Source organism: Camelus dromedarius, chromosome 10, assembly GCF_036321535.1.
Source record: "Camelus dromedarius isolate mCamDro1 chromosome 10, mCamDro1.pat, whole genome shotgun sequence".
NCBI classification, from domain to species: Eukaryota; Metazoa; Chordata; class Mammalia; order Artiodactyla; family Camelidae; genus Camelus; species Camelus dromedarius.
The window spans coordinates 891567-916672 of NC_087445.1; the positions used below are offsets into that span (position 1 = coordinate 891567).

Below are 25106 nucleotides of genomic sequence, written 5' to 3' on the forward strand. Positions count from 1 at the left end.
AACTACAGTCCCCTTAACATTCCAGCTCAGGGTTCCAGGCTCGCCAGGGCTCTGCTGGGCAGCGCTCACTGGGGCCCCTCCTGTGTGCTTGTGGTCGGATGGTGGCACACACTGGGTCATATTGAAGGCTGGCTGGGTTGTTGCCAGCTGTCAGCAGAGACCTCGTGAAGTGGTGGCCACCTCTAGTGCCTGGGCCTCCTCACATCATGGCAGCTGCATTCTATCCAATGAAGGGAGGCAGTCTGACCCCTTGTCTCTCCTGGGCCAGTGGAAATCCACCTTCCAGCCTTTTGAAATTTGACGTGTGACCTGTTGGCCATTGAAGAACCTCACTGAGGTTTGCCCTTTGACCCTTCCTGCTTCCTGGAGGCCCTGCAGCCTCTTGCAGCTGGGGTCATTGGGAGGACACCCTGACGAAGAAGAGCCGGTGGTCCTGAAGGAGCCTGTGCTGCCCCCTGAAGCCACGTCTGTCATGTTTTCCACCACTAACAAATACATCTTGGTACAGGCTACACAGGGCAGTCCATCTGTCCTCTGATTCACGTGGGAAGCCCCCAGCGAGGGACGCCTGGGTAGCCCCACGTTTTCAGCTGCCACACTGCTGCTGACATCCTTTCTGTTCTGGGGTGCTGTTCCATCGGGTGAGTTCCAGAATGGAGTTGTGAGGCCCGAAGGTGTGTGCATTGCTCACTTTGGTATGTAGTGGTTTTTACATTGTGCCCCTCCTTGGGTTCAGTTAATTTGCTAGAGTAGCTCACAGAACTCCTAGGAACACTGTACTTACTAGTTTACTGATTCATTATAAAAGGACGTAATTCAGGAACAGCCAGGTGGAAGAGATACACAGGGCAGGGTAATGAGAAAGGGGTGTGGAGTTTCCTCCAGGTGCACCAACCTGGAAGCTTTCTGAACCCTGTCCTTTTTGTGTTTTTATGAGGCTTTGTTATGTAGACAAGATGGATTAAATCATCGGCTATTGGTGATTGATTTCTACCTCCAGCCCCTCTGCCAGCACAGGTCAGAGGGTGGGACTAAAAATTCCAACCCTCTAATCACAGGGTTGGTTCCCGTGGCAACCAGTCTCCATCCTTAGGTGACCTAGGGGCTTTCCCAAATTTACCTAATTAACATAACAAAGATACCTTTTTCTCTCTTACCACTTAGGAAATTCCTAGGGTTTTAGAAGCACTGTCCTAGAAACCAAGATGAAGAACAATATACACGTTTCTCCTTATAAATCATAATATCACACTTAGCTTAAGGTCTTTGAAGTTCATCCATGTTGTATCATGTGTCAGAATTTCTGCCCTTTCTAAAGGTGAATAATATTCCACTTTATGTATGTACGCCAGATTTGCTTATCTATTCATCCCTCGATGAACAGTCAGGTTGCTTCTACCTCTTGGCTACAGTGAATAAGGCTGTAGTAAATATGGGTGTGTGAACATCTCTTTGAGACCCTGCTTCCAATTCTGTGTGTTCAGTAGTTATTTTAAAAACATATAAATCAAAGCAGATCTCCATGCCCTCCCCTCAGCTCAAAACCCTCAGATCGTCAGCCTTCAGCTGCCTGTCCTGCAGGACCCTACGTGACCTGCCTATCATCACCTGACCTCACCCGTCTGTTCGAAACAATCATCATCGTTTATTATCTCTCAGAGTTTCAGGTGAGGCTTGCCAGGTGGCTCTGGCTCTGGGTCTCTCTCGAGGCTGCAATCAGATGTTGGTCAGGGCTGCAGTCTCACCTGAAGGCTTGACTGGGGCAGGAGATCCACTTCCAAGGTGATTCACTCCCTCCTGGCAAGCTGGTGCCGGCTGTTGTCTGGGAGCCCAGCTCCTGCCCACACAGGGCTCTCCTCAGCACTGTTTGGGCATCCTCACGACATGGCAGCTGGCTCCCCCTGAGAGAGTGGTCTGGGAAAGGCAGAAACCAAAGGGCACTTTATGACCCAGCCACAGAAGTTAAACTCATCACCTCTGCCCATTTCACCAGTCGCAAAGAGTAGCCTGATTTGCCGGAGAGGAGACAGGAGAGGGGTGTGACCCAGGATGTGAGGGACCATCTTGGAGGCTGGCAACCTCCCAGGTAGCCTCTAGCCACCAGCTGTTCTCCACGCTGAGCATCTGCACTCAGATGTGTGTTTTGTTGCCCTTAGTGGATGCTCTGTGGAAGCTGGGCCCTTCTGCCTTCCCATTAATAATCTACCTTTGTCTTGGGCTCCTGGCAGGTGTTTAGGAGACATTTATTGTATAAATTAATGAGTGAATGAATGAATCGTGGCCCTTGGCCATGTGAGAACGTGAGAGGAGAGGGTCCTTTCGCCTCAGTGTTCAGGCCCCTTATCACCCACCCCATCCCTTCACATGGTCACCTCTGACCAGGCAGGCTGCCTGTTAGCCCACAGGCATGCCTTGTTCCTTCTGCCTCTGGCCTGTACCCTCTTCTTTTTTTTTTTTTTCTTCATCTAGTTAGGCTCTAAGTGCATTTACAGAAGCACCTGCTGTATGTCTGGCACTGTGACCAAAGTAGACATGGCCTTGTCCTCAGGAACTGACATTCTAGTAGGGAGATGGGTAGCAGGAAGTGCCTGAGAGGCAGGACTGCGAGCCTGTGGTGGTGTTACCAAAGCGCAGGTCTGGTGAAAGCCAATACAAAGATAGGCACATGTTGGTAGAAAGGAAAATTTGCTTTATTCCCAGAGGCCAGCAAACGTGTGGGGCAGACTCCTGTCCAGAGGCCAACCCCCACACCAGCCCCCTTCCCCCACTGACAATCAATGGACAAGTTTTTACAGGGCAGTTTCAGGGGTGTATAGACAGAGGGAGGGGCTACATGCAGAACAGCACAGTCAGTTGAGTATGTGGTGGTCTGATCAGTGTCATCTTGATTGGTTTCTTCTTTTTTTGTGTGCCTATATATAGTCAGTTTACAATATTGTGTCAATTTTTGATTGTTCCAAGTACAGGTAATCTTCGGTTCCAGGGTCGGTGTGTTCCCAATTCTTTGAGGCCACTTCTGGGAATTGTGGCAGCTTCTGTAATGGCTACAGTCTGGTCATCATGTAGTTAACTTCTTGCACCTGGTGGGGGTTTCAGGATCTACAAAACAGCTCAAAGGATGTGGCTCAGAATATTATCTATAGCTCTTAAGGAGGAACTAAAGGTCCTTGGCTTTGTTTAATGACTGAATTATTGTTATTTTGTTTTGCTTGATTATTTTCCTTTGTTTCTGCAGTTTCTTATTTCTCTGATTAAACTTATTCTTTGACTAAAGTTTGTAGACAAGAGGCAGGTGGAGGACACGATGGGGGAGGAGTCTGTCCTGGGGAGGCCTCATTGGGTCCTGCTCTGTTTCAGTGGTGCCCTTTTGTGGGGTATTCCCACGGCCAGGCCCACAGAAAGCCTGACCAGGATCTTAAATTTGTGCCAGTTGGACCCATAAAACATGACATTCTGACTGTGAATGAAATTGAGCAGCTCCTTAGGCGTGTCTCCTATTTCTCTGAATATAGGAGTGGTGAACTCTTTTTTCCAATTTCTCTGAGCTCTTTATTAATTAGGGAGATGAGCCCTTAGTGAAGTGAGCTGCCAGCATTTCCCAGTTTCTTGTTTGCTTTTTGATTTTGCGGACCTGTTGGAGGGGCGGGCCGCCCAGAGAGGATCAGGGGAGTGGCAAGTACAGACCCTGTGGAATGAGCTCTCCCTGCCTAATTTAAACTTGTATTTACTTTCTGATCAGATAAAGCATTGCCAGGATTACAAAAGTCAAAGGAAGCAAAAGTCAGAAGTGGAAGTGGTGGGGGTGAGGGTCAGGGCCAGTGCATCCTGGATGTTTAGGGACAGGTGGGGAGTGATGTCATTTTGCCACAAGGAGTCCACACAGGGCAATCTGTTTCCCTCTATGTGTGAGACCCACCGTGTTTGGCAGATCAGGTGACGGTCCCCAGGAGGCCTGCTCTCCCGTTACTGATGGCCCGGCCTCCTGCCCAAGTGCTTACCTTCAGTCCACATCGTGCAGTGGCAGTAGGGGCAGTGGGCAAGGAGGGAGACACTGCACCCCTAATCTGGGGAGAGGAGCGCTGAGGGCCTACCCTTTGATCATCCACCTGCCACTTGTAGGGTAGGGATCAGGCTGGTAGCCCCCAGCCCAGGCCACGGGCTTCCTCCCTTGCTGGCCTAGAGTACACAGCCTGAGGGAGACAGGGTCTATTCTGCCAGGGGGTGAGACCTTGTAGCAAATCCGGCACCTGGGAGGCCCTGTCCTGGCTGCTGGACTTTGGGTGAAGTCCAGAAGTCTGCTACTCTTGAGCCTGTTTCCCCATCTGTCCCTGGGTAGGAGTGGCCTGGAATGCTGGAAGGATTTGGGCCTCAGAGCACCCCCTTCCCCACTGTGTCCCTCGTCCATCCAGACCCCACCCTATGGTACTTCTAGAGAGTGAAAGGAACTGGGGGAAGCAAATGCTAGGAGCTGTTGTCTTTAAAAAAAAAAACAAAAACACAGCCTGAAAGTTGCCAGTTATGTTTTATTCAAGGACCTTGCTAAGAACTATAGCTGGGGAGACAGTCTCTTAGGTAGCTCTAAGGAACTGTTCCAAAGAGGTAAAGGAGGAGCCAGGATATATAGGAGCTTTTGCTGGGAAAAAAAAGTATTCAAATACCAAAAGGTTATGCTAATCACAAAAGCAGTTATCTAAAATTAATGATCTTAGTGCTTTTCCACATTCGGTAAGATGCAAAAATCTGGGCTCACTGAAATTACTCTTTAGATACGCATCTTAACTAAGGCCAAAATCCTGTTTCTCCATCCTGAATTCCCCTCAAGGAAGGTGCTGCAGTGGCTGATGGCTTGATGGTGGGCAACATTTTTTTAACTGCAGAGACGTGACACAGCATGAAGGATGCTGAGTAATGGGCGTCAGACCATGATCCACTGGTGGGCTGGAGGAGACTCCCCCACCCCTCCAGAAAGGTCCTGTGTGGCCTGTGCACAGCTCCCAGAGGAGAGAGCCTCGGGGATCTACAGCTGACTTGGACTTGCCCTAGTGCACCCCCAGGTCAGGCTACACAGCCCTACTGCCCTAGGGAGGGAGGCCCTGCCTGTTGTTATCCTAAGACTTGGTGAAGGCCCGTGCTGGGCCTCCCAGGCAAGCCAGTCCAGGCTCACTCTCAGTATCTGGGGAGGGGATGGCTTCCGTGTAGTGACCACTATGACTCGGCCAGAAAATTTTAGGATTTCCAGCGAACAACTGCACCCATTCTCCAGTTCCCTCATTCCGAGAAGTGGGCTCAATGGCAAGATGGACTGTGCCCGGAAGCGCTCAGCAGGATGAGGCCAAGACAGGGAGGGGTCGGCGAGGAGCCGGTAGACTACAGCGGCGGGTGCACCGGGAGCTGGGCGTGAGGCTCGAGTGAGGGGCGGGGCTCAGGGCGGCGGCGGCGACGTAGCGGGAGCTGAAAGGGGAGGGCCTAGGATGGGAGCGGTGTTTAGAGCCGTCTCGGAGACGCAGGAAACGCCGGCGGGGGCGGGGCCGCGTGGGAGAGGGCGGGACTCAGAGCCTTGGTGGTGACGGCAGGGGCGGGACTCAGTGAGGGGCGGAGCTCCGGGCTCCCCAAGCCTGCGGGAGCGAGGCTCAAGGCTACTGGAGGCCCGGTAGCTGAGGAGGGCGGGGCTCAGCGAGGGGCGGGTCCAGGGCTGCGGCCGTGACTTAGCGGAGGTCAGCGGGGGGCGGGGCTAAGGGCTCTCGGCGCCGTCCGTAGCCCACGCATTAGGAAGTGGGCCTCGAGTGAGGGATGAAACCCTCGCGGCTACGCCGCCTACGCCTCGGGCGGGGCCTAACGGGAAGGGGTGGGCCCCGTGAGGGCGGGGTTAGAGCTTAGTAGCGCCGATGCCGGGGGCGGGGCCCGCCGGGAGAAAGCTCGTCGTAGCGGGTGGCGGTCGCTGGGGCCGACCGGCAGCGGACGGACAACCGGACAGAGGGACGGCTGCAGGGGGACGGGCCGGGCCGGCTCGGTGCACGCCGTGCCGCCGCCATGACAGGTGAGCGCGGTCCAGCGTCGTGCCTGCCCTACGGGACGGGCGCGCGGCCACGGTGGCCCATGGTGTACGGGTGCCCCAGTGCCACCCCGGGGGCCCCTCCTCGATGCAGTGCGAGTGACCTTGCCCGTGACTGCGTGTCCTGTCGGCGGCACGATGGCAGAGCGGCGCGCGGCCGGGGCCGGGTTCTTGAGGGGCGAGGCCAGGCCAGGTCCTGGAAAGTTCTGGGGGGCGGGGGTCATGGGCAGGCCCTGGAGGGTGCTGGGGGTTGAGGCCAGGTCAGACCATGGGAGGTTCTAGTGGCTGGGGGGCAGATCTTGGAGAGTTCTTGGAGGGCAGGGGCCAATGCACGTCTGTAGGTGGGGAGATGCTGGAGTGGGGATGCAGCCTGACAGCGGGAGGTGAAAGTAAAGATGGCCCCAGGAATACTCTCTGAGGTTCTACTATGCTTCTATCAGGAGATACAGACACTCCATTCTCACAGCCACCCTAGTAGAATGTCCAACAGGTGGTGCATTCCTGGGCAGTCTGTGGTACCCATGGGACTCTGCGGCACCTCTCACGGTGCACCGCCTGCCCAGGGACAGACTCGGGGGAATCATGGACACAGACTCAGTTCTCAAGGCATTGTGTCCCATACTGGACTACTCCAGCCCCTCCATCCTCTTTTCCCGGGATGGGATCTCCAGCTAAGCCATCCCACCCAGGGCCTCTCTGGAATGGGGACCTGCCTGCCACCTTCCTGATTCTAACTGAGCCTAAGGGTGGCCTTTCTCTGTGGACCTTCCGTTGTAGGAGATGCTCCATGAGGGTGGTAGGCTGGTGATGACCCGCATGATAGCATGGTCAGGGAATGTGGTGGCTTCCAGAAGCCATAGCTCATTTAAAGAGCCACACTCTTCTGTTTCATGAGGCATAAGTCACCTAGGAGGGGACCACGGAGGCCCCAGAAGTCCCAGTTCTCTCCCCAGCCCTCACTGGATTCCCAGCCTGAGTCCTGCACACAAATAGGGTTTCATGGGCAGGAACCTGGTGATTTCCAAGACACCAGTGTCCCAGCCTAAGCCAGAAGAGACCCCAGCTGCCACCCACTCCCCTGTCATCGCTCTGAACCCTTTTTATCTGTGGCTGCTGTTTCTGAGCACAGTTGACCGTTGAACAACTGGGGTTGCAACTGTGAGGGTCCACTTATATCCAGATTGGGTTTTTTTTGATACTTAAAGATACCATAGTACTACAAAGTCCGAGGTTGGTGGAATCCCCGCATGCAGAATCATGGATACGGAGAGCCGACTGTAAAGTTACGTGCGGCTTTTCAACTGCTCAGGGGTTCGTGCCCCAACCCCCGACATTGTTCAGGCGTCTCTTGTACCTACTATGCACCTGGCCCTACGTCGGGCATCTCCCACTCAGAACTGCTGTATGGGGGAAACGTGGAATATCCTTCCTATGCGTGGATGAGGAAGCAAAGGTTGGGCAAGTGCCAAGCCCCAGGCCGCTTGGGCAGGCAGTGGCAGAGCCAGGACCAGACCCTGTCCAGGTCCACGTCTCCCTTTCTCCCTGCTGTCTCTGTGTCCTGGGCCTCTGGAGAGCTCTCCCCTCAGAGCCCTTCAGTTTTGGGATGGGGAACCAGGACCCAGAGAGTGCAGGGGTAGGAGGGTCAAATGGGCAGGCCTGCAAGGCTGCAAGCCCCAAGTTCCTGGCTCACCATCTCCATGCACCAGGAGGCGCCTGCCTCGTGTTGGTTCTGGGGCCTCTGTGGTGGGTTGCAGGGTGAGTGTGTGGGGCCCGATGTGGGCTCACAGGGTTAACGCTGGCCAGGTGTCACTGCAGCAATTGCTGTAGCTGCAGAACCAGGCCCTGCCTTGTGGTGTGCTGGGGACTGAGGCTTCTCAGCCCCGTGCCTGAGGCCAGGTTGGGCACTGGGACAGGAGGGGATTCAATTCTGGAAGGGAGGTTGAGGCCCAAGCACCTGGACTTTGGTGGGGCGGGGGCCAGGGAACTCAGGAAGGGCTCTTGTGGTGAGGACAGTGAACTGAGCACGAGTTAGCCAGGCGGGAACCACAGGGACAGGTGTTCTTGTCCCAAGGGTGGGGGTCCTGGGCAGTATGACACAGTTGGGGGCTGCTGTGCAGGGATGGCTCTGGGGGCCTGGGAGGGCAAATGGAGCCAGCTCCCCCAGGGCCTCGAGTGCCAGGCCGGGGTAACAGGTTGGGGGCGTCCATGGTTGTGGTGCCAGCTGGGCAAGAAGATAGGGGAGGTAGGGCTTAGCAAAGGTTGCTGGCCAAGGTCTGCTGAGTTTTGTGCCAGAGCATTCCTCTTCTTTGTTGCATTGAAAACTGTCTGGGACTGTTTATCAGCACCTGGGACCAAAGTGGTTTCCTTTCCTGTACTTTCTCCCGCCTCTGGGTGGCCACCGGGGTGTGGTTTGCGTGCACAGCTCACAACCACCGCAGGAAGCACAGGGCATGGCAGAGCCCGGAGCTTCGGCCCCCCAGGCTATGCCATCGTGCCAAATGACTCACAGCTCGAGGCAATGGAGGCCCCACCTGGCTAGCAGCCTGCAGTGTAGGAGGAGCCACTGCAAGGTGCTAGCCACTGTCTCCTGACAGCCCTCACCCTTGAGCCTTGGACCTATATCCGTGCATTTCAAAACTCCGCAGTAAGTGCTTGCTGTGTGCCCGCCCTGTGCACAGGTGCACACACGGGCAGTGCTGGGCAAGACTATGGCTTGACCAGGAGCAGACATGATACGGCTAACTGCATAGTTATTTAGCATGCCGATTAGAGAGGCAGAAAATCTGGATGTCCCATGCCTGGGTCCTGACCTCGATCCATCACTCCCTAGCAGGTTGAGGTGTTAGGCAGGTGAGTACCTTATCAACTTGCCGTGCCTCAGTGTCCCCTTCTGAAAATGGGGGTGGTTGCAAAGCTGATGAAATTATCTATATGCACAGAATGCCCAAGCAGGGGGCACACACCATGAACTATGGCCAGTATTCTTAACTCTTTAATCACAGAGTCTGTAGGCGCTGAAGTCAGAGGCCAGGAGGGTCCTGCCATGTGGTGATGGCAGGTCTTTCTGCATCGCTGTCTGTGGCTTCCTCACCATGTTGGGGCTGTTGGCGACTCTGACTTCAAGGTAGACTTTCAGAGGCTGGGAGAATCAGAAATTAGAAATTCACATTCTGGGGGGAAGAACCATCCAGGACGAGGTGGCATCAGGAAAGAGCGATGAGGAAGACAAATGGCCTGTTGAGTTGGGCCCATGGAAGAAATTGGGGGGGAGACCCCTCTTGTTCCAACACAATGACCTCGTTTAAAAAAATCAGTTTTATTGTGGTATTATTTACTTCAAGTACACTTATTTTTAGTGAATAATTCTGTAAGTTTTGACACATGTCTGCACCCATGAAACAACCAGTCCAGGCCCAAGTGACACAGAACATTTCTGTCACTTCAGAAAGTTTCTTATTGCTCCTTCCTGGGGAACCCCACCCAGCCCAACAATTCATCTGCTTCCTGTAACTACCATTTTTTTTTTCCCTAAAAATTCAACAGTGGAATTTCCAAATAGGATTTCTTTTTAATTAGTAGATTTTATTTTTAGAGCCTTTTTAGTTCACAGAAAATTGAGTAGGTAGCACGGAGGGTCCCTCCATCCTGTTTCCTCTATTATTAATACCTTGCATTAGTTTGGTGTGTTTGTTTGCACTTGATGAACCAATGTTGATACATTATTACTAACTGAAGTCCATAGTTTACATGATGGTTCACTCCTTGTGCTGTGTATTGTATGAGTTTTGAAAGATGCATAATGTGTTGTGTCCACCGTTAGAGTATCATTAGAGTAGTTGCCCTGGGCTCCACCTGTTCATCCCTCCCTCTTCCCTAACCCTTGGAAACCACTGATTTTTTTTTTTTTTTACTGTCTCCACAGTTTTGCATTTTCTGGAGTACTTGGAATCATTTAATTTGTAGCCTTTTCAAACCAACTTCTTTAACCTTTAGCAAAATGCATTCGTTTCCTCCATGTCTTTTTGTGACTTCATAGGTCTTTTTATCACTGAATTATATTCCATTATAATTTATTAAACTGAACCACAGTTTAATTATCCATTCACTTTTATGTGTATAGTAAAAATATATAGTCATAAAATTTACCATTATAACCATTTCAGTGGCATTAAATACATCCACAGTGTTGTGAAACTGTCACCACCATGCACTTTCCATCACTGTCCCAAACAGAAACTGTCTCCATTAGACAATCACTTCTCTTTCTCCCCTGTCCCCAGCTCCTGGTGATCACTCTTCTGTTTTCTGTCTTTAGAATTTGCCTACTCTAGATAGTTCATGTAAGTGGAATCATAAAATGTTTGTCCTTTTGTATCAGATGTATTTCACTGAGCATAATGTTTTCAAGGTCCGTCCGTGTTGTCAAATCCACGCATTAGACTTCCATTCCTTTTTATGGCTGTATAATATCCCATTGTATGTGTATACCACATTTTGTTTATCTGTTCATCTGACCGTGGACACTTAGGTTGTTTCTACCTTTGAGCTTTTGTGAATACTTCTACTCTGAACTTGATGTGCATGTATCTGTTTGAGTCTCTGCTTTCAATTCTTTTGGGTGTGTATGCAGGAGTGGAACTGCTGAATCTTATGGTAAGTATATGTTTAACTTTTTGAGGACCTAGGGTACTGTTTTCCATAGTGGTTGCACCATTTTACATGCCCACCAGTAATGCATGAGAGTTCCAGTTTCTCCTCATCATATTCATCTTCCTCTCTCTCCATATATTTGTTTCACCTCAGTAAGTATGAAGTGGTATCTCATTGTAGTTTGATTTGCATTCCTTAATCAGTAGTGATGTTGAGCATCCTTTCACGTGCTTAGTTGTCATTTATACATCTTCTTTGGAGAAATACCTATTTCAGTCTTTTGCTCATTTTTGTATGGGTTGTTTTATGGGATTTTTGTTGTTGTTGAGTTGTAGGACTTTTTATATTTTCTCTCTATATATATTAATCCCTAATCAGATATATGCTTTGCAAATATTTTCTCCCATTCTGTGGGTTGTCTTTTTGCTCTTTTTTTCCCTCTGCTCAAATTAGGGTTTATTTCTGGACTCTCTAGTCTATTACATTGGTCTGTATGTCTGTCCTTAATGTCAGTACCACAGTTTTGATTCCTGTAGCTTTGTAGTAAGATTTAAATCAGGAAGTGTGAGTCATCCACCTTTGTTCTTCCTTTTCAGGACTGTTTTGTCTATAAAAGTCTCTTGAGATTCTATATGAATTTTTAGGATGAAAAACAAACAAAAAACATTTAATAAGTTTTGGATTGGGATTCCATTGAATTCCTAGATCACTTTGGGTAGTACTGTCATCTTCACAATGTTAAGTCTCAACCCATGAACATGGGATGTCTTTCCATTTGTTTGTGTCTTTTAAAGTTTCTCTCAGTAATGTTTTATAGATTCAGTGTACAAATCCTCCACCTCCTTGGTTAAATTTATTTCTAAGTATTTTATTCTTTTTTGATGCCATTGTAAATGGAATAATTTTCTTATTTTCCTTTTCAGTTTGTTTATTGTTAGTGTATAAAAATGCAACTGATTTTTGTGTGTTGATTTTATATCCTGCAGCTTTTTGAATTTGTTGGTTATTTCTAACAGTTTTTTTAATCTTTAGAATTTTCTGTGTATAAGATCATGTCATCTGCAGAGATATTTTTACTTCTTCCTTTCCATTGAAATGCCTTTTATTTCCTTTTTTCCCCCCCTAATTGTTCTGGCTAGAACTTTCAGTGCTGTGTTGAATAGACATGGTGAGAGTGGACATACTTGCCTTGTTTCTGACCTCAGGGGAAAAGCTCTCAGCCTTTCACCATCGAGTATGACGTTTGCTGTGGGCTTCATCGTGTTGAGGAGGTTTCCTTCTATTCCTAATTTATTGATTTTTTTTTTTTAATTAGGAAAGGGTGTTGAATTTTGTTGACTGCTTTTTCTGCATCACTAGAAATGATCATGTGGGTTTTCTTTTTCACTTCATGCTATGAATGTAATATTTGATGGATTTTCATATGTTAAACTATACTTGCATTCCAGGAATAAATCCCACTTGGCCATGGTGTCTAGTCCTTTTACTACGCTGCTGAATTCAGTTTACTGGTATTTTGTTGATGATTTTTACATCAGTATTCATGATGAATATTGGTCTCTAGTTTCCTTGTAGCATCCTTGTCTGGTTTTGGTATCAGGGTAATGTTGGCCTCATAGAATGCGTTAGGAAGTTTTCCCTCCTCTCCTAGAGTTTGAGAAGGGTTTGTATTAGTTCTTTAAATGTTTGGTAGAATCCACCAGTGAAACCATCTGGTTCTGGGCTTTATTTTTTGGGACAATCTTGATTACTGATTGAATCTCCTTACGGGCTATAGGTCTATTCATATTTTCTACTTCTTCATGATTCAGTTTTGGGAGATTGTGCGTTTTTAGGTTTTTGTCCATTTCATCTAGATTGTCCAGTTTGTTGACATGCAAATGTCATAGTATTCTTTCATAATCCTTTTTATTTCTGTAAAACTTTTAGTAATATTCCTGATACTAGTAATTTGATAGAAAAAAAATTTTGTCAGTCTAGCTAAAGATTTGCTAATTTTGTCGATCTTTCCAAAGAACCAATTTTTGGTTTTGTTTTTCTAGTTTTTTTCTGTTTTTCTATTGTTTTTCTATTTCATTTATCTTCATTCTAATCTTCATCATTTCCTTCCTTCTGTAAGCTTTGGGTTTAGTTTGCGCTTCCTTTTCTAGTTCCTCAAGATGTAACGTTACGTTATTGATTTGAAATCTTTCTTTTATTTTACTGTGTGCATTTACAGCTGTAAAATTCCCTCTTGGTACAGCTTTTACTGCATCCCTTAGATTTTGATGGGCTATATTTTTATTTTTCTCAAGATATTTTCTGACTTCCCGTGTGATTTCCCCTTTGATGCATTGGTTGTTTAATTTCCACATAATTGTGAATTTTCCAGTTTTTTGTTTTTTACTGTTACTGATTTCTAGCTTTATTCCATGTGATCAGAAAAGATCTTTTTATGATTTCAGTCTTTTTAAATATATTAAAACTTATTTTGTAGCCAAATGTGTTTTGTGATCTATTTTGGAAAATGTTCCCTGTGCACTTGAGAAGAATGTGTGTCCTGCTCTGTTGGATGGAGCATTGTGTCTGTGTCTGTGTCTGTTAGGTATCATCAGTTTCAGGCTGTTCCCCTCCTCTATTTCCTTCCTGATCTTCTGTCTCATTATTCTATTACTGAAAGTGGTCTATTGAAGCCTCCAACTATTATTATAAAGCTTTCTCTTCCTCCCTTCAGTTCTGCCAACATTTGCTTCATATATTTTGGGGCTCTGATACTTGGTGCATATATGTTATTACTTCTTGGTGAATTGATCCCTTTGTTAATATACAGTGTACTTTTTTTGTCTCATAACAGCTTTTGACTTAAAGTCTATTTTTTTCTCATATTAATATAGCCACCTAAGTTCTCTTTTGGTTACTGTTTGCATGGGATATCTTTTTCCATTCTTCTTCCTTCAACCTGTTTCTGTCTTTAGATCTGAAGTGAGTCTTTTGAAGACGGCATATTGTTGAATCATATCTTATTTTAATTCTGAGAGGAAAAAAGCTCTGTTTCTCTTCTACTCCTACACACAATGCTCATATTTCCCAGTACTTCTGACACTTCTGGTCACCAAATGTTTGGATTTTCCCTGCCAAGCAATTCTTCAGTTCTTTGGTGGACACCAACGGGGTGTCCTAAAATTTAACTCAGCTCTGACACCAGCTGTCCATGGACAGTGTCAGACCCCACAGGTTCGGTTTAGGCTGAGTCCCACAAGGTTGCCCCTGCTTGAGATGCCAGTCACAGGTCCAGGTTGTTGTCACCTGTGCTTCTAACAGGCTGGCTATAAATTGAACACAACCCTCTCCTAAGTTTGATCATTTGCTGAAACAGGTCATAGAACCCAGGAAAACACTTACTACTGCCAGTTTATCACAAAGGATATTTCAAAAGCTAGAGATGAACATCCAGATGGAAGAGATGCATAGAACAAAGCGTGTGACAAGGGACATAAAGCTTCCGTGCCTCTCCCAGGCAGACCACCCTCCCAGCTCCTACACTTGTTCAGTAACTTGCAAGTGCTCCAAACCCTGTCCTTTGGGGGTTTTTGGAGGCTTCATTAGGCGGACATGATTGATTAAATCAGTGGCCATCAGTGATTGATTCAGCCTCCAGCCCCTCTCCCCTCCCCAGATGTTTCGGGGGCAAGGGGAATGGGGAGGGCTGAAAGTTCCATCCCTCTAATTTTGTGGTTTGGCCTCCCTGGCAGTCAGCTCCCACCCTGTGGTTAATTTAGGGGCTTTCCCAAAATCACCTCGTTAACACAAAGTCAGATGAGGTGGAAAGAGGCTTGTTATTGTAACAAAAGATATCCTTTCACTTTTCATGGCTCTCATCACTTAGGAAATTCCCTGGGTTTAAGGCACCATGTGCCAGGAATTGGGACAAAGACCAAACACATATTTCTTATCATAAGTCATCATATCACAAATCCATTTTGCCAATCTGTGTCTTTTGATTAGAGAGTTTAATCCATTTACATTTAAACTGATTACCTGTAAGGGACAACTTGTTTCTGCCTTTTTGTTATTTTTTTCTGTATGTCTTAAAGCTTTTTTGGTCCTTCATATCTTCCATCACTGCCTTCTTTTGCGTTGATTTTTCTGTAGTAACACATTTTGACTTCCTTTTGTGTATTTTCTATGGACATTTTCTCTGTGGTCACCGTGAGGCTTATACATAACATCCTAAAGTTAAAACTGTCTGATTTGAATTGATACCAACTTAACTTCAGTCACATACAGCAACTCTCCCCCTGCACAGCTCCGCCTGCCCCCCATCCCCTGGGTCCACCAGGAGACGAGACAAGCCGCCGCAGGTGGGTAGGGTGGTACACCTGGTCAGGCAGCTGGTGCTGCAGAGACTCGGGACCCTCCCTCAGAGATCCCTTGGCCCCGGCCCACCAACCTCTCCCCACCCCTTGTCTTTAAAGGCTTGCCATTCTAAGGGATGCTCTTAATGGGAAAGATAGTGCAACAGTGATGCTTTAATGCGGATTCTGAAAGAAAAGACAAAAGGCTGTCCCCAGCCTCCTGGGAAGCAGGATGCTGGTCTCCCTTGATGGCAGCTTCTCAAGGCCTATTTCTGGCAGCCATGCCAGCACAGGCCACCCCAAACCCTGTGCTCCTGTCTGCGCATCTCCTGTCCCCGTGACAACAGCGGCCGTGGGAGCTTGGGGCTCAGGCCTTCTCCAGGCTGCCTGTGCCCTTCCTCAGGCCTGGCTGTTTCCCGAGGGTGCTGGGAGGCCCCACAAACAGCAGACTCTTCGCCCTTCTGAGTTTTTTGCCCGAGTTTTTCAGGCACAGAAGAGAGGAGCCAGAGGCTCTGTTCTGCTTTTGAGCACTCTGTACCTTTCTCACTGCGCCCACCCACTCCATTTTCTGGCAAGGGTGCTGGCAGGACACGAGGGGAGCTCTGGGCTGTGCACGAGCTGGGATGTTGGCAGCAGTCCAGATCCTTACAGCTCGTGCACCTCCCAGCGGGCGTGGGGACCTTGCCGTGAAGGGTTCCTGCCATGGCTGCGTCGTGGTGTGTGGGACTCACCACCCCCTCCTCGGGCCACGCAGGCTCACATGTTCTCTGCTTCTGTTTCAGAGCAGACCTACTGCGACCGCCTGGTCCAGGACACACCCTTCCTCACAGGTCTCGGGCGCCTGAGTGAGCAGCAAGTGGACAGGATTATCCTCCAGCTGAATCGCTACTACCCCCAAATCCTCAGCAACAAGGACGCGGAAAAGGTGCCGGGGGCCTGAGGGTGCGCGCCCATCTCTTCCTTTGTGGGCTGGGAGAAGCGGGAACAGGACAGCTTGGAGGTGAAAACCTGTCTCCTTGGGGTGACCTTGGGTCCAGAACATCAGCTCTTTGTGCCTTAGTCTCTTTATATGTCATCAGGCCTGCTGGCCCCTTCCAGAGGTGCTGGGAGGATCACAGGAGATGTGTGACAACGTGCCACAACATGAGACAGGCCTGGGAAAGGGGGGGGGCCTAGGGGAGAGGGGGGCACCGGGACACCAGACAGGCGCTACCCCGTGCCATAGGGCTCTTCACTCTGCACCTTCCAGAAGCTCAAGATGGCAAGCAGTTTGGGTGTAATCTGGCCCGTCCTGTTCAGGAACACTGGGTGAGAGCTGACGCACCTTGCCCACCACACCCACTTCTCTGGTTCCCCCATGGGGCTGGGGGTGGGTACCAGAGACCAGCCTGGTCTTTGGGGTGCAGGACCTGCCTCCCATCTGGATAGCTGCGTGAGCCCTTCTCTTGGAGCTGCAGCGCCCTGCCTTGGTGCAGGGCTGTCTGGAGGATCGGGCCTCTCCTGGGGACAGGTGAGATTGATTCCCCGACGGAACTAGAATCCACATGGACCCTGCTAATGGCCCAGATGCTTCTTAAGTTACAAAAGTTGTACAGTGAGTTACAAAGTAGGGGCTCAAATTTATATCTCGTAATTAAAAGTCTAATAAACATTCATTGTGAAGAAAAATTTGAAAAGCTTAATACATTTGTACAAGGAACAGGAAAGTCCCCTGCAGCCCCCCCACCCCCTGGGTCCTTTCCTCATAGGCCGGGGCTGCGCACTTGTCTTCGTTTTGCAGTTTCTGTACTTTCAAGGTTCAACTCTTGTTCTTTGTAGGATGGTACACTGCCACCAGGTGGCAGCACCGGGCCATAGCCTCCAGGTGCTGGGGGTTCTCCATGCTAAGTACTCTGCCCACCAATCTTTAGAACCACACATTTCTCCATCAGCCACACCAAAAAGCCAACTTCTTCTCCTTAACCCTCTATTTATTTTCTAAAACTTGAATCATATTCCTAGAAATTATCACTTACGCTATCATCAAGCCACTGAATTCCCTCACTTGGGGTAATGTCGCCCCATCTTTCGTGGTGACCTGTCCCGGCCCCCACTGGGAGTGTAAGGATTAGCGGCTGTGCCGCATAGCCTTAGGTGCCACGTGGGGATGGATGAGGCTGTGGTGGCGACTGCTACCTCTCCATGGGTGTTCTGAGCACCTAGGTGCGGAAGCTGGGGCTGGGGGCTGAGCCCGGGCTCCTCCAGCCTGACCTTCTCTTGTGTGCCTTCCACCCCTAGTTCCGGAACCCCAAAGTATCTCTGCGAGTGCGGCTCTGTGACCTCTTGGGCCACCTGCAGCGGAGCGGTGAGCGGGACTGCCAGGAGTTCTACCGGGCCCTGTACATCCACGCCCAGCCGCTGCACAGCTGCCTGCCTAGCCGCCACGCCCTGCGTAAGTGTGTGTCCCGGTCCCCAGGCCTTGGCGTCTCCCTGCTCAGCCCTTTGCCAGAGATCGCCCTCTGGCTGCATCTCGTACGGCCCCTGGAGAGAGGAGAGATACTATTTCAGGCATTACGGATATCTCTGTCTCCCCTTCTCCCTCTCTTTGTCTCTCCATGTCTCTGCATGTCTCTGTCCTTCTGTCCCTCTGTAGCCCTTTTTCCTGTGCCAATTTTTACACATAAGGTAGCACCTCATGCACGCAGCTCTGCCCCTTCCCTCCGTAATCTAGTGAATCTGGGAATCCTTACGCTTCTGATCAGAAGTAGCTGGTGGCCGTGGGCGGTACCAGCCTTGAGTGAAGTGACCCCTGCGGCAGACGCTGAGCCCGTGTCAGCAGGTGGATCCCCGTGGCGTGGGCATTTCTGTAGAACAGTGTCCGGCACAGATAGCTGGTCAGAGACACGTGTGTTTCGGTTTCAAGGGTCCTGCCTATGGGCCCAGGAGGCTTGTGAGCCCAGAGGGATGCTCTGAGCTGCCAGGATGGGTACAGTGGAGGCACAGGTGTGGATGGCAGCTTCGTCCTGAGGCATCTGCACCTGGGTCTCCAGGACGAGTGGCTGGGGAGGCCCGGAGGAAGAAGGTATCTCCCCTCAGGCCGCTCAGCTGGACCTGGGACGGCGTCTCTGGCCGCAAGGACAGGCTGGCAGGACTGGGCCCTGAGCTTCAGCATGGGATGGTTCTGTCACCCCAGCCGTCCGGGGCCCACAGCCCTGCGTGGAGTCAGGCAACCTTCCAGGGGGCCCTGCCAGGGCTGTCTGGCACCTGGCTGGCTGGGGAGCCACACGGAGGTCTGGGGAAAGAGAAAGCGCCCTCCCCTCATGTCAGCATCATCAGACTTGGGACAGGCAGGTGTTCATGCTGCCTTTGGTGCCTTGTGTTTACCCAGGAACCATGACCCCCCACCCCAGGGTCCTCAAGGTCCGTGAAGGAGAAGACCCCAAACCGTGGCGCTGACTCCCCTGAACACAGCCTGGAGGGCTCAGTGCCCTCAAGCCTGAGGGCCCTGGGTGGTCGGGGGGCGGGGCCTCGGCAAGCCCCTCGGCTCCCCAGGGGCAGGGCGGTCACCTTCCCCTCCAGTCCACCCACACCCACGACTAACTGTGCCCTGTGATTTTGTTTCCAGAGAACTCAGATTGCACAGAGCTAGACTCGGGCACCGCAAGCCGTGAGCTCAGTGACAGGGGTAACCGCCTCCCATGTCCCTTCTCTCTGTCCCCCTACCCAGGGCTCCATCTCTGCCTCGGGGGCTTCTCCATTCCAAGTCGGGTTCCGTTCCTGGCTTCTCACTGGACAGAACCCCCCCCCAGGGTGCTCACTGAGGGCGTCCCTGCCCGGCTGACCCTGGCACAGGGCGTAAGCCTGTCCCTTAGGCCTCTGGACCCCTCCCCACCCTCCGGGGCTCGGGGAGCTGCTCATGTGCGTTTCTCCCCAGGACCCATGGCCTTCTTGACCTGCCTCGGCCTGGCCGCAGGGCTGGCCCTCCTGCTCTACTGCTGCCCTCCAGGTGGGTGCTGCCTGGCCGGGCCTCGGCCAGTCCTCTCCAGACCCTGGGGCAGAGCCCTGACGGATGGGCGGAGGCTCCCTCCTTGTGGCCAGCTTGGCGGCCCCGCTGTCCCTTTCCTGCCATGCTGAGCTTGGTGAGGTCACGTGGGGGGAGCCAGTGCCAGGCAGGCCCCCTGGGCAGGGGGACCGCACATCACTCAGGTGTGGGGCTGGTGAGATGCTGTGAGGTTACGGGCAGGTGCCCTCTCGATGAGTTCTGAGATCCCTCGTCTTGCAGACCCCAAGGTGCTGCCAGGGGCCCGGCGCGTCCTGGGCTTCTCCCCCGTCATCGTTGACAGACACGTCAGCCGCTTCCTGCTGGCCTTCCTCACAGACGACCTGGGGGGGCTCTGACGCACCCCAGCCCTGCCACTTGCCCGCTTGCCGCCCCGGGGACTTCCTTCTTTTCTAAGTGTTTCTTTCTCACTATTTATAATTTCTGTAACAAGCACTTTACCTTCACTGTACAAAGGTGCTCAGCAATATTAAATGTTTGAGTCTCAACCCTTCTCTTAAGAGTGTTTTCTAGATGATTCCAACTCAAGCCATAATAGCATCTCTATCTGGGGCTGACCCTGAGGGCTCTCGGCTTCCTGAGTCCAACCCGAAGCTCAGGTCCTGCGCGGGCCGCCTTCCTGGACCCCTGTGGGCCTGGGCCTCTCCCCTCCACAGGAGCCACCTGCCCCACATGTCCCCCTGCCTCACTGTCTCTCCCAGTTGTCCCCCTGCCGTATGTCCCCTTCCCTCCCACCTTCAGCCCCTCCTGCCATCCCCTGCCTGGGGTATGACTGGTCCCCACAGCCACCCTTGCCCATATCCCCTCCCTCCCCAGCCCCCAGCCCCAGCCCCCTGCCCCAGGTGGGGAGGATGGGCAGGGACCACTGGGCTGCCCTGTTATCCAAGCTCTGGGCCGCATGCCCAGTGATGCATTAGTGCCCATGTGTGTTCATTTGGTTCCTCCCAGTGGCCCCAGGAGGTGGGGCTGTTGTCCCTGCATCCCTGCTGAAGAAACAGGCCGAAAGGGGCGGTCACTCGGCAAGGAAAGGGGGGACCTGGCACATGAGGGCTCTGCCACTGTCTTCATTCCCTTCCTGTGATATGTCCCAAGGAGACCCTGTCTCAGCCCCCTTGTCACCAGGCCAACACCCAGGTCCTGGGCCCCTTGAGGCCCCTCAGACCATCATCCTAGGAATGGAGACCCCCCCCCCCCGCCTAGGAGGCAGTGACCTGGGCTTGGTGGGTCTGGGGGGGCTTCAGTGGACACAGATACGGTCAGAGCCTAGAAATGAACACCTTGATCCCAGGTGGAGAGGGTGTTGAGACTGAGAACAAAAGAGTTCACGGAACCTTCTAGAACATTTAGAGATGAAAAATGTAATTGTGCTGTCTGAGGTCTTGGGCTCTGGCTCTTCACGCCCTCCCCCAGCAGCCTGGGCTTTGGCCGCACCCAGCTCCTTGTCCTTCTCAGAGCCAAGCCCCTGTCTTTGTTTTGGGGACATGGGCCTGCTCCCTTGACCAGGGTGTTTGTAGCCATCTGGCTCACCTGCCGGCCTCAGGCTCAGGACCTGCTCATGGAAATGTCCCTCATGGACACAAGAGGCCTGGTGCTCTGCCCTTGGTGTCCACTGTCAGACCTCTGGTCAGACCTCCGGGGGCCCTGTGAGCTGACGAAGTCCTCGGTGCTAGGCCCGTGGACACCCACTACCCTCCTGCAGGCTGTGACTGTGTGGCTCCCGCCTTCTCTGTGGAGCCGTCACCGCCCTCGTTACAGATGAGGAGGTGGAGCTCGGAGCCCAGGACCACATAGCTGCCGAGAGTGGGGTTCTACCTGCCCCCCACCTTCCACACACACACACACACACACACACACACACACACACACACACCCTCTCATACATGCAAGCGCACATCCGCACGTGCACACATATGTGAAAACAAGTTTGCACAGGTACCCGTGTGCACGCACGAGGCATGGGCTGCTGCGGCCTGGGCCTGGCCCCTGCTGGGTTCCTCTCTGCACGGCCTCCCCTGTCAGCTTCTCCGCCTCCAGCCTCTTTCTGGGAAAACAGAAGTATATTTGTCAACCCGAGAATTAATCATGAGCTTGCATTTTCCACGGTGGGTTTCCGGAGGTGCCAGGGCATGCTGACTCCAGGAATGACACCGCCACTGGGCGCCCAGGAGGGGTTCCACTCCCGGGTCTCAGTCTCTCAGAGCACGTGGGACGGAAACACGATGGGGGGCAGAGGAGGCAGCTTCGGGACATAGTGTTTGGCCCCCATTCAGCCAGTTTGTGGGCTGATTCATTCATCTGTGTGCCCGGTCATTGAAGTGAGGGCCGGGCACGGGAGCCCTCCATCCTGCCCTGAAGCCCGAGACGGCACGGCTTCCCGCTCGCCCCTCCACGCCCGCACTGCGGGCCCTGGGCGTGTGTTTCCAAACTCTGAACCTTAGTTTGCCCGTCTGTAAAAAGGGACGCACCCTTGGGGACCCCTCCTTGAGCACGGATGTCCTGAGCTGGATAGTACCTCTCAGACTGCTGTTCACTGGGAATTGCTTCATGAATTTACTACTTTGCTGGAAGGCGAAGCCCATGCACGTTTCTCTCTGGGACAGACCCTCCGTTGGGTGGAGTGAGCGCCGTTGCCGGTGCTCAGTGGTGAGGACACAAATGCCACAACAGAGCCCCCCGTGGCTGTGCCCCCCGTGAAGGTTCTTCACCTTGCTCACGGTCCAGGGTGAGGGGGGTGTGAGCGCGCACCACGCTCCAGATCTCCTGCAGACAAGCCCCATGGCTCTCACCGGCTGCAGAGACTGACCAGAGGCCACCTTCCTGGCTGGCCAGCCAGACCAGGGGACTAGTCCCTGCACCCTCTCTGGACTCCAAACTCGGGGTGGCAGGGGTTCTCCAGGTCAGCGCACCCCCGAGGCCCAGCCCAGCATGTCCTGTCCGGTCTGCAGCCCCTCCAGCCATCGTGAGCGGGGAAGACCCTGATTCGCAGGGTAAATTTCTTCCTGGGCAGATGCCCGGGCACTCTTGCTGCTTGTCCTGCCCTCTGACAGACATGCCCGGGTGAAGGCAGACACCTGGGGAAAGTGACAGACGCAGCGAGGTAAAGGGCACTTCTGGGTGACGGTGATGCCCGACTAGAGGTGCTGGAGTCGCCAGGTAAACGGAAATGAGGCCACTGTGCGAAGGTCACAGGTGTAGCAACACCGAGTAAGCCGGTGCCCGGGGGTCAGACTTCCAACCTCCCGAAGTAAGTGTTGTTTATAAGCCACCCAGTCTCTGGGCCTTCGTTGGAGCAGTCCCGAACTAAAACGGCACCTCTGAGGGAACATCCCGGCGACAAGCGGGCCCAGCAGGCCTGTGGCGGGGGAGGGCCCTGGGACCGTCCGCCATGTGAGACTTGTAAGGCCAGGACACCCCGGAGCCCTGAGGCAGGATTCCGTCCCCTGAGCAAGGGGCGGTCAGTGCCTGTCCCAGGTCTCATGACCCGCCTGGTGAGCTGTGATCGTCCGAGGCACATGTTCGCTTGGCTTGAGCTGGGTCACTTCTTGTGACTACAAACTTTCACTTCCTATCCGTGACCCACCAAGGCCTGGCCCTGGAGGTCCAAAGCAAACTCTGGGCCCAGGCTGTTCTTGGACCCTTCCTGGGAGCCCAGCCTCAAGGGCCCCTTCCCTGACTTTGCCTGTGCTATGTGCCTGTGACAGCAGCGCAGGCCACCAGCCAGCCCCTCTCCCATCGGTCTGCCCTGGCTGGTGGCCTCCACTCCTAGGCCGGGGCTGAGGCAGGTGGAGCGATGGGGCCTCTGTTTCTAGGCACAGCCCCTCCCGCCATGAGGCCAGGCCCTGCCAAACACCTGATCAGCCAGTGACCATGACCCGGGATGAACTGAGTCCATCAGGGCGTGAAAGGGACCACAGGCCACAGCCTCCCCTGCTGGCCCCCTGGGCACTGAGGCCCTCATCCTCTGTCCCCAGTCCCCACCCCACTACCTCCACAACTGGAACTGAGAGAGGTGATCAGTCAGGCTCACTGACGCTGGCTGATTAACGACAAGAGTTGAAAGTGCCAGGCTGTTTAAAAAAAAACAAAATACAAACAGATCATTTCTCTTATCCTGCAACTGGCTCCTTAATTCCAAGGACATAGTCACACAGGACAATTGATGTTCCACAATGGCTACGTTAATTCCAAGAACATACCCCAGTATCTTCTCTGTTCTCCTTTCCGCCAAAGTTTCTGTTTCAGGGCCAAGCTCCACGGGAGGAAAGAGTCAGTAATAAAAGTTGACATCACTGGAGTGTAGATAACCATGGCAGAGCCTTTCAATAAAAGGGCCTGTGGCCCGATCAGGAGCTGGAGCTGTCTCCACTGGTTACCTGGCTGGCGGCTCCCCACTCAAAGGCTTTTCTTTTCTCTCTCTGAGCAATAAAAACTGTTCCTTTTTTACTATGTCCCTCTGCCTCCATTTGAGAATTCTTTCTCCCATCAGTGGGCAAGGGACGACACATTTGGGGGGATTGCCTGCCCACCCTTTAGTGGGCTTTCCAACTTGGGGGTGCCTCTCTCTGCCAACAGAACTGCTCGTGATCCATGCCTCTGGACCTTTGCACATGCTCTTCCCTCTGCGGGAACGCTCTTTACTAACCACCCGCCCCCCAGCCTTCCACCAGCTACTCAACCTGCAGGTCTTTGGTAAAACTGTTGGGGGAGAATAGATTCTTGCCTCATGCAGGAAAGAATTCAAGAGCAAGGCGTGGTAATGCGAAAGCAAGTTTATTTAGAGAGATACACACTCCATAGACAGAGTGTGGGACCTTTCAGGTGAGAGGGACCACGAGGTGTGGAGTTGTTAGGTTTTATAGGCTCGGTAATTTCATATCCTAATGAGCAGGATTATTCCAACCACTTTGAGGAAGGGGCGAGGATTTCCAGGAAACACCTTCCCACCCACTTTTTGACCTTTTATGGTCAGGCTGGGAACTGTCATGGGGCCTGTGGGTGCGCCATGAGGCTCAAGGTCTCCAGGAATTCGAATCTTCTGCCATCTTGGTTCTAACCAGATGGTCCTGTCCTCAATGGCTGTGTCACTTCTTCAGTGGTTGTGCCCTGCCCCCTTCCTTCCCACTTCAAAATGCCACTTCCACCAGGAAGCCCCCCCCCCCCCCCATCCTGCCAACACTTCAGTAAGAATAGTAGTTCCTCATCCAGTGCTGGGATGACTGTCCCGTGTTCAGGCTGCCTGGGGAGGGGAAGCACTCCCGTATGCAGGGCGGGGAGTGAGGCAGGGTGTGAGGAGGATGGGAGGGAGGGAGGTGACGGGGGTGCTGGGGAGAGGTGTGTCTGTCAGGAGGTGTGTGTGCGAAGTGTGGTGGTCCCATGACGCAGGGAGTTAGGGCCCTAGATGCTCCGGCCAGCAGTGGTGTGGTTACAGGCCGGTGAGGTCACAGACGGGAAATCCAACTGTAATTTGCACAACCTCTGGAGAGAGGGCGTAGGGGCCAGGTGCGGCTGCTGACACTGTTGGAATCAGCATTGTTATTTCCAGTTCCTGCCTCAGGTCAGTGCTCTGTGGATTCTCTCAGAGAGGACCTTGCCCACCCCTTGCCCCTCAAAACCTCTGCACAAGCCCCGGGACACACCGACCTGCAGGAGAGGCCCTGGGACCCCAATCTCATAGACTGGATGAGGGTTTCAGTGCAGGGAGCAGGGGCCCTTCCTCTGCACTGGCCAGGTGGCAGCTGAGACCTGAGTCTCAGCCCAGCTGGAGCAGGACTAGAGCCCCGTCTCCCCTCTGAGGGCACCGAGGGCTGGGGCAGGGTCTAGGGGCGCCCTTGGGCAGGCCGCACAGATCCAACAGCTTAGTTAGCTTAGTTTCCCCTGAAATAAATACTTGAAAGGGAAGAAAAATGTTAAAGCGTTCAGCTCCATGATTTTTAAGAGTCATGCGGTGAGAGAAGAGAAATTAAATTAAAGGCAGTGGGGAGAGAAGGCACCTGAGAGCAAGGGGAGGAAGGAAGTGGGTGGGTGGGTGCGG

The 25106-nt window shown here is 52.3% G+C and overlaps 1 protein-coding gene across 6 annotated transcripts; it reads left to right on the plus strand.

Annotated features, from left to right (window-relative positions):
* Positions 1 to 82: 82 nt before the first annotated feature.
* Positions 83 to 19563, plus strand: CARD19 (caspase recruitment domain family member 19). 6 transcript variants are annotated; one of them, XM_064490071.1, is made up of 6 exons: positions 83 to 1667; positions 15819 to 15961; positions 16286 to 16546; positions 17314 to 17467; positions 18641 to 19021; positions 19298 to 19563. In XM_064490071.1, exons 3-6 carry the CDS (start codon positions 16394 to 16396, stop codon positions 19411 to 19413), a joined length of 804 nt encoding a protein of 267 aa, XP_064346141.1. In that variant the 5' UTR covers positions 83 to 1667; positions 15819 to 15961; positions 16286 to 16393; the 3' UTR covers positions 19414 to 19563. The 6 variants fall into 6 exon arrangements, 5 of the variants coding, with proteins under 5 accessions (XP_064346141.1, XP_064346143.1, XP_031303160.1 ...); XM_064490073.1 differs by having other exon boundaries at positions 18950 to 19021; XM_031447299.2 differs by lacking the exons at positions 83 to 1667; positions 16286 to 16546 and adding an exon at positions 5772 to 6037 and having other exon boundaries at positions 18641 to 18700; positions 18950 to 19021.
* Positions 19564 to 25106: the final 5543 nt, after the last annotated feature.

Coding starts and splice junctions, on each gene's coding strand:
- CARD19 (XM_064490071.1), top strand. CDS start 16,394: ATGGGGCTGGGGGTGGGTACCAGAGACCAGCCTGGTCTTTGGGGTGCA. Junction 17,468..18,640: donor GCCTAGCCGCCACGCCCTGC/GTAAGTGTGTGT, acceptor TTTTGTTTCCAG/AGAACTCAGATTGCACAGAG. Junction 19,022..19,297: donor GCTCTACTGCTGCCCTCCAG/GTGGGTGCTGCC, acceptor CTCGTCTTGCAG/ACCCCAAGGTGCTGCCAGGG.